This window comes from Lupinus angustifolius, chromosome LG08 (assembly GCF_001865875.1).
Source record: "Lupinus angustifolius cultivar Tanjil chromosome LG08, LupAngTanjil_v1.0, whole genome shotgun sequence".
NCBI classification, from domain to species: Eukaryota; Viridiplantae; Streptophyta; class Magnoliopsida; order Fabales; family Fabaceae; genus Lupinus; species Lupinus angustifolius.
The window spans coordinates 25,005,308-25,013,972 of record NC_032016.1 but is presented as its reverse complement, the minus strand read 5'-3'; the positions used below and the strand labels follow the sequence as shown (position 1 = coordinate 25,013,972).

Genomic DNA, 8,665 nt, shown 5'->3' with positions numbered 1-8,665 from the left:
TAAAAGTAACGTATATAAATAATGTACTAATAGAATAAAAAGTTTTATATTGATCATATAATTTTTTTGTAGTGTTAATATATTGCATAATTAGATAAAATAATTATTTTCATAAAAAAGACAAATGTTAAAAATTAAATATTAGATGGATAGATCTATTTTATTAGAGTATAATATTTATACATCGTTACCGTATAGATTTATACATAGCTACAATACAATCCATTTATATTTTTTAAGAATTAATGATAATTGAAAATAAATCATAAATGATAGAATGAGAATCTATAAAACTCTTATATTATAGATTGCATACAATTTTTTCTCTTTTGTTTAATGACACCATTAGTATAAGTACAAAAAATGGAAGGAAAAAAAGAAATTGAAAAAAGAACTTATTAGTTTGCTTAACAAGGAAGACTAGAGGCTTTAAAGGTAATTTTCAGAAAATTCTATAAAAAAGATGAAAGGAAATTTATTATATAAAAACACCTTAAACTTTATAATTTTCGTAAGTAACCACTGTAAATTACTCTTTATGCTAATTATCCATTAAACTTTAGTTGTTGATAAAATTGATATTTGCATAGACAAAATGTTAAATTAATAACAATGATAAATTCTAATTCATACATTTTGTTTTAATATTGATTGTTATATCATTATTATTTAATTTGTTTTATATATACCAATATTAATTCATTAACCACTTTTAAATATGAAATTTACTTATTTTCTTCTCAATCAATTTTATATTTCGGTGATGATTTTATTTGAATATCATTATTAACTAACTTGCACTGTTGTATTGCTATTGTTGTGAGTATGATTGCACCACTTTCATTGTTTGCCTATTAATAATACAATGATATATTTATATTACTACTTAACAAAGTTTAAAGGATATTTAAGAAGAAATAATAATTCATAATAGTTACTTGCAAAATATATAAAAGAGTTTGTGCACTTTCCAAATCTTACGTAACATTAAACTTTAAAAACAGATAATCTTAAATCCACTTGTTAAAAAATATATCAATTTTAAAATTTTCATCTTGCATGGTTTTCATCTTTTTATAAAGAACAATGTTCGACAATCCTTTAATAATTTTAGAACTCACTATCTTAAAATTATTTTTAATTAAAAGCCAATGTGTAAAGTAAATGAATTATTTTTTGAAATTTTGGTTGCTTGAACGTTAAAATCATGTAGTAATATAGAATCTCCTTACTAATTATTATTATTACCAGCAATTAGCATTACCTTCTCTAGATGAGGGTAAAATGTGTAAAGATTTATAATATGAAACTTTATAATCCACTATTTATTTAGATTACTTTTTTCTTAAAAGTTAATAATAGTTAAAAATCAATAATAATGATACAATAACAGTATATAAAATTTACAACCTGGCAGTACATATATTTTTTTTTTCTCTTTCTAAATATGCCGTATATGAGTTAAAGAATATATATTTGATATTGTAAAAATTTATATACCATTAATTAATGTATCATCAATCCATTAACATGGGATATCATCTTCATGCACGTGCAATTCTCATATTTCTTTTTTACTTCGAAAACAGTCACTAAGAGGAAGCAAACATGGAAGAAAAAACAAAAGTAGCTACAGAAGTTTTGCCAACAAAGGTTGTTGAGGAGAAGAATAAAAAAGATGGTAGCACTAAGGTATCACTGTTTTGTTGCATTCGTTATTTTAGAAGTTGCTTACTGTTAAAGAACTACTAAGTCAAAAGTTCTGCCACATGTTTCTTTCTACCATTTATTTCTGTGTTAACACTACTATCTGGAAATGAGTTGGACCAAGCAACATTTTGCTTAATCTTGGGCCGAATTTGTAATTTTTAGTTATGAGTTTAGGCTAGTGTTTTAAATTGCGGCTGCGGTTGCAATTGTGGTTATTGTGATTGCTGCCGTTGCGACGTGGATTGCGGTCTTGCGGTGTGAATTATTTTGTGAGTAAAAACATATTTTTGGCATTGATGTGGTCTGATGCGGCCCAATACGGTTGTGTTGCGGCTTGATTGGGTCAAAATGCAGTCTGATGTGGTTGTATTGCGGCCTATTGCGGTCGCATCACTGTGATTCGGTATTCCACCACAATCACCGCAACCGCAATATTGCTACCACATCACGTGACACGGTCCGTATTTAGTGCTATTGGAATCCACATAGTATGTATTTAGGCTCAACTAGTTGTGTGCTTTTGGAAATGGTATTGAGTTAAAGGACAGAGAAGAAAAAAGAGAGGTGTCATTATACTAGTTCTATTCTATACTTGGTGTTTGAAAATATATAAATTTCTAGTATATATTTGCATAGACAATACAAGAAGTAGAGAAATTGTAAGATTGTTTTAACCACTGATAAGCTAAAATGCTTATATGTTGCATTACTTAATACTCATCCATTGATCCTACTTCGCGATTATTGCAGAAAACAAATGAAGACTTGCCACAAGTTAAGAAAGAGGAAGATAATGGCTTGAATGGCGAATTCGTTAAAGTCGAAAAGGAAGAGAATGCCTTAGTTGGTAAGTCGAACATTACTGAAAGAAGCTCGGATCCTCGAAGCAGAGAATTCGCGGAAGCACAAGAGAAGATACATGAACTTGAGGTTGAACTACAACGATTAACGCAATCCTTGAAAACCTCGGAACATGAGAATGCTCAGCTTAAGGGGGAGATCTCAGCTACAAAAGAGAAAGTGGAGGGAAGTGGAAAGAAATATGAAGAGCTTGAACTGAGTCACAAGAAATTGCAAGAGCAGATTATTGAAGCCGAGAATAAATATAATCTGCAGCTCAGCACTCTTAAAGAGGCACTGCAAGTTCATGAAGTGAAGCAGAAAGAGCTTGTTCATGTGAAGGAAGCACTTGATGGTGTGAGCCATGAGCTTGAAAGCTCGAGAAAGAAGACGGAGGAATTGCAGCAGGAGCTGCAATTTTCTGTGGCCGAGGCACGAAAGTATGAGGAGCTGCATAAGCAAAGTGGTTCACATGCTGAATCAGAAGGAAAGAAGACCTTAGAATATGGGAGAATACTTGAAGAATTCAAATTGAGTGCAAAAGGAATGGAAGATGAGGTAGCATCCTTGAAGGAAGAATTGAAGGGAGCATATGTTAAGATTGCTGAAACTGAAAAGGTTGGAGAAGCGCTTAAAAAAACCGCAACAGAACTTTCTACCATTCAGAAGGAGTTGTCGCTCTCGAAATCGCACATATTGGAAACTGAAAGAAAATTGTCTTCAAAGGACTGTTTAGCAGATGAGCTGACCCAGGAGTTAAACCAGAGAAAGACTTCAGAAACCCAGCTAAAGGAAGACTTGTCAGCACTTCAAAATTTGTTTGTCTCTACAAAGGAACAGTTGCAAGAAAAGATTTCTGAGTTGGAAAGTTCGAAGTTGAAGCTGCAGGAGGAAGGAAAATTGAGGGAATCGGTAGAAGCTACATTCAAGACTCAAGAAGCACAGGTTATTGCTTTACAAAAAGAATTGAAGGGAGCATATGATAAGATTGATGAAGCTGCAAAGGTTGGAGAAGCACTTAAGACAACCGCGGCAGAACTCTCTACCACTCAGGAGGAGTTGTCGCTATCAAAATCGCAACTATTGGAAACAAAAACGAGTCTATCTTCGAAGGACTCTTTAGTAGGCGAGCTGACCGAGGAGTTAAATCGGAGAAAGACATCAGAAACCCAGCTAAAGGAAGACTTGTCAACACTTCAAAATCTATTTGAATCCACAAAGCAACAACTGCAAGAAAAGATTTCTGAGTTGGGAAGTTCAGAGTTGAAGTTGCTGGAGGAAGAGCAGTTGAGGGAATCGGCGGAAGTTGCATTCAAGACTCAGGAAGCACATGTTCTGGCTGTACAGGAGGAACTAACTCAACTTAAGGCAGAAAACAAAGGTCTTGAAGCCACTGTCGAAGATCTAACCCGTAATGTGAAGCAGTTTAAGGAAGTGTCTGCTGATTTAGAGGAAAAGCTGAAGCTTTCGGACAAAATATTCCAAAATACTGATTCTCTTTTATCTCAGGCACTTTCGAACAGCGCAGAGCTTGAGCAGAAGGTGAAGTCTTTGGAAGTCCTCAATAATAAATTTGGAGCTGAAGTAGATACTGCTAGTCGAAGGAATCTTGAGCTTGAGGAACATATTCAGGCTTCAAATGCTGTTGCGGAAAAGGCTAAATCACAACTAATGGAGGTGGAGAAACGCTTCATAGAGGCGGAGCAAAAGAACGTGGAGCTTGAGCAACAATTAAATGCAGTACAACTGAAAACCAGTGTTGCTGAGAGAGAAGTAACTGAATTCTCTGAGAAAATTTCTCATCTGAATACTAAATTGACAGAGGCTGAGGAAGCAAAGAAGCTTCTACAAAGCCAATTGCAGGAGTACACTGAAAAGGTAACTCGACTCGAATCTGGCCTGAATCAATCATCTTTGCGGAGTTCGCAATTGGAGGGGGAGCTAAAGATCCTCAATGACAAATGTGCTGAGAACGGAGACCGAGCCAGTATGCACCATCAGCGTAGCCTAGAACTAGAAGGTTTATTCCAAAGCTCTCAATCCAAATTAGAGGATGCTAATAAAAAGGCAAGTGAGTTGGGGTTGTTACTTGAAACAGAAAAATCCAGAATTCATGAACTCGAAAAACAAATAAGAACATTAGAAAAGAGATGTACTGATTCTGAAGCAAATGCTAATAAAAACCTTGACAAGGTATCTGATTTGACATCAAAACTTGAGGCATTTCAAGCACTGGCATCGAGCCTTGAAATTTCACTTCAGGAAGCTAATGTGAGAGAGAAGAAGTTAGAAGATTCTTTGAATGCAGTAACAGATGATAAGAAAAGGTTAGAAGACTCTTCAAACAGTTTGAGTAAGAAACTTGCTGAAGCAGAAAATCTGTTTGAAACTGTGAGGGATGAATTAAATCTTACACAAGATAAGCTGCAAAGCACTGAAAATGATCTAAAGGCTTCGCAATTGAGAGAGAGTGAGACGATAGAGAAACTTAAAGTGTCGGAACAAAATATTAAAATACGAGGAAGAGATATGGATGAGACATCTGCAAGAAACAGGGAACTTCAATTGTTACATGAATCTCTGTCAAGAGATTCTGAACAGAAACTCCAACAAGCTATAGAAAAATTCAACAACAAGGAGTCTGAGGTTCAATCTCTTCTTGAGAAAATTAAGATTCTGGAAGAACAGGTCGTGGAAGCTGCGAAACAGTCAAAATCTTTGAAGAATGATTTTGAAGAGAGTACAAGCAAACTGGCTTCTTTGGAAAGTAACAAAGAAGATTTGAGAAGGCAAATTATAGAAGCTGAGAACAAGAGTTCTCAGTATTTATCCGAGAATGAGTTATTGATCGGAACCAACAGTCAACTGAAAACCAAGATTGATGAGCTTCAGAAATTACTAAACTCTGCTCTATCAGAGAAGGAATCCACTTTGCAACAACTTGTTTATCATAAGAACACCTTAGTGGAGTTGAATGATCTACAATCAAAGTCGGCTGAAACTCATGCTGCAAATGAAGCTCACTTGGTGGAAGTAGAATCACAATTACATAAAGCATTGCAGAGGCATGCTGAAAAGGAATCGGAAACCAAAGAATTGAATGAGAAACTGAATGCACTAGAAGGCAAAATAAAGCATTCTGAAAAGCAGGCACAAGAAGCTGTTGCGATTTCTGAAACTCTCAAAGCTGGTCTGTCGGAGAGTCTCCTAAAATTAAAGCATCTTGAAACAGTCGCTGACGATAATTCAAAGCTTAATCACGAAATAGCTGCGTATGAATCCAAGTTAAGTGATTTACAGTCAAAGCTATCTGTAGCACTAGTTGAGAAGGATGGAATAGCTCGAGAGATACTCACCTCGAAGAATGCAATTGAAGAATTGGTGACAAAGCATAATGCACTAGTGCAGACACTAAAATCAGAGGTACTAATATTCCTTTACTTTCCATTTCTTCTATTGCATTGTGCTGAATGTAAATTTCTGAAATGATATTTTTGTATAAACTATGATAAATAGAGAAATGATCTAATAATGGAATGTGTCAAATTGTAGATATCTACAGTACTAAATGAGAAGAACTTTCTCAATGAGACAAATCACAATTTAAAGAAGGAACTTCAGTCTGTAATATTTGATCTTGAAGAGAGGTTGAAAGAGAAGCAGAGAGATGAAGATTCTCTGAGATCTGAGGTTGAAAAACTGAAAATTGAGATTTCTGAGAAATCGAAATTGCAAAGTCGGGTGATTGAAATCGAAGAGCAGCTAATAAAATCTGAATCTAGGCTAAATGAAGAGGTACTGCTAAACTATCTATTTGTGAATAAGTGCAAAATTCAGAAGAAAAGTGCCTTTCAGAACCTAATTGTCAACTATGAATTCAAATGAACTGCGCTAATGAATCTATGTTTTGCAGGTTGGAAGGCTTCAAGCTGTTGTTTCTCAAAGAGAGGTAGAATTACGTTCAAAATCGGAAGATTTTGCAGCGAAAGTCCACGATAGAAATGTACTAAACGAAAAGGTCGCCGAACTTGAGAAAGAGTTACAACTTGCACGGGCTACTATTGCTAACCAGGTATGCCCATGATACTTTTACTTGCATCATATCATATTTCAACATTGCAAGATACCAAAGAAAAGCAATATATTGATGCTGAACTCTGAGAATATTACTTGCAGGTAGGAACAGAATCTCAGAAGTTGGAACTAGAAGCAACCCTGAAGAATTCTGTTGCAGAACTTGAAACTAAGAACAAGGAAGTCTCTCTTCTACAGAAACAAGTGGTAGATTTAGAGCAGAAATTGCAACAAGTAGGTGATGAAATCTCATCAGTTCAGGTAATTCCCTTAGCACTTCATGTTAAAGTTCCTCCTTGTCCTAGAAGTACATTTCCTCCTAATCTTAAAACCAGAAAATCCAAGATTGGCATCCATTTCAACTTTCCAAGTAAAGTAAATGAATATGATTCAAACTCTTTGAAGCATTTAACATTCACTTTTTAAGTGTTATGGTCTTGATTTTTTTCCTCCTCATTATTGCTTTCTTGTAGGGGGATTCAAAGTCAGACCGCTCCAAAAATGAAACTGAAAACCGGTCTAAAATAGACCGAAATCGCAAAAAACGAGGTTGTGCCGGATTTATTTTTTAAACACCGATCGGTCCGGTCCGGTTTTCATTTTCACGTCTTGGATCCCAATCAATATCAATTCAGACCAGACCGGAATAGTATGTAAAGTTTAAATGTTTTCAAGACTTTATCCTAAGTCCCAACTCCCAAAATTGTGTCTCCCTATGTAAAGACCAATTATTTTCTCTGAAATTAGTGTTTTATTACTTTATAGTTTTCATTCTTCAATTCTTCAACACATCTTCTGTACTTTTAAAAATTAAAAAAGATGCCAAGAATGTAATAAAAATTGGTACTTTTATACCAATTATGTTTTCCAGAAGTGGGTATGTATTGGTCATGTTAGTGTAAACAAATTATGTTGCAGTTGCTCATGTTGTTATTGTCTTGTTGCAGTTTTTCTATTGTTTACTTTTATTGTTGCTATCTTGCTAATTTTGAGTTGTTTATTGATGTTTTTTTGTTGCTGTTTACTTTTATTGTTCTTGAACACTTATTTTTTGATGTTTTATGTATTTAGTTATTTTTATGAGTTTTGAATGCACGTGCAATTTCATGTTTTATTAAAAAATCGATCCAAACGAACCGAAACCATCTATAATATTTGGGTTGGATTGGATCGAATATCAGAATATAAACATACCAAACTGGACCACAACTTAATTATATGTTTGGATCATATCGTATTTTGCCTAAAAACTTATCCAAACCGACTTTCTTGTAAATTTCCTCCAACTAGGTATGCAGTGGTATGCTAATAAAAAGACCAAATACGACTTTTGGGTTGATGCTTTCAAAAAATGTACTTTCTGTTGAAATATGATTGTATTTGTAGAAATATCATAACATCTAACATTTGAGTCTAGTAACTTGTTAGCAAAATGTCATTTTCTATTTTTAACAATGATCTAGGTTGATGATGGTGTTGACCAGAAAGATGATTTGGAAGTCAAATCCAGGGACATTGGATCAATCATTTCAACTCCATCAATAAGGAGCAGCAAGAAAAATTCAGAAGCAACAACTACTGAAACAACAACTACTGAAACAACAACTACTGAAGCAACATCACATGTTTCACCAGCCATAAACTTCAAATCATTCTTGGGGGTTGCTCTTGTTTCCATAATTGTTGGTGTAATTCTGGGGAAGAGCTACTAGTATAATCAACATTCAACAGTATCTGAATGTCTTGTGTTTTTTTTATTCAGCACTATGTATACCAGATTGAAAGCTTTTTCTTTTGTTTTTATTATGAAGCATGATTTCTTCACCGGATAATACTAGCCTTGGATTTTACTTAGTAGCATTATGCCAAAAAAGGAACATGATAAAGAAAAAAAGAAAAAGCCATTATGCAAGTAATAATAATCAAAGGGTCATTATGAAGTTTGAATATTATAATACTGATAGGATGATTAATTAATAGTTAATAAAACAAGATACATTAGTGTGGCTTAGAATAATAAGCTGCTTCATTTCTTGATATA

The 8,665-nt window shown here is 34.1% G+C and overlaps 1 protein-coding gene across 1 annotated transcript; it reads left to right on the top strand.

Moving 5' to 3' along the window:
• On the top strand, nt 1,548–8,385 carry LOC109355545 (myosin-9-like). Its single transcript, XM_019598753.1, has 7 exons — nt 1,548–1,692; nt 2,461–3,495; nt 3,874–5,973; nt 6,103–6,345; nt 6,464–6,622; nt 6,727–6,885; nt 8,088–8,385. The coding sequence occupies exons 1-7, from the start codon at nt 1,609–1,611 to the stop codon at nt 8,334–8,336; spliced, it is 4,029 nt and encodes a 1,342-aa protein (XP_019454298.1). The 5' UTR covers nt 1,548–1,608; the 3' UTR covers nt 8,337–8,385.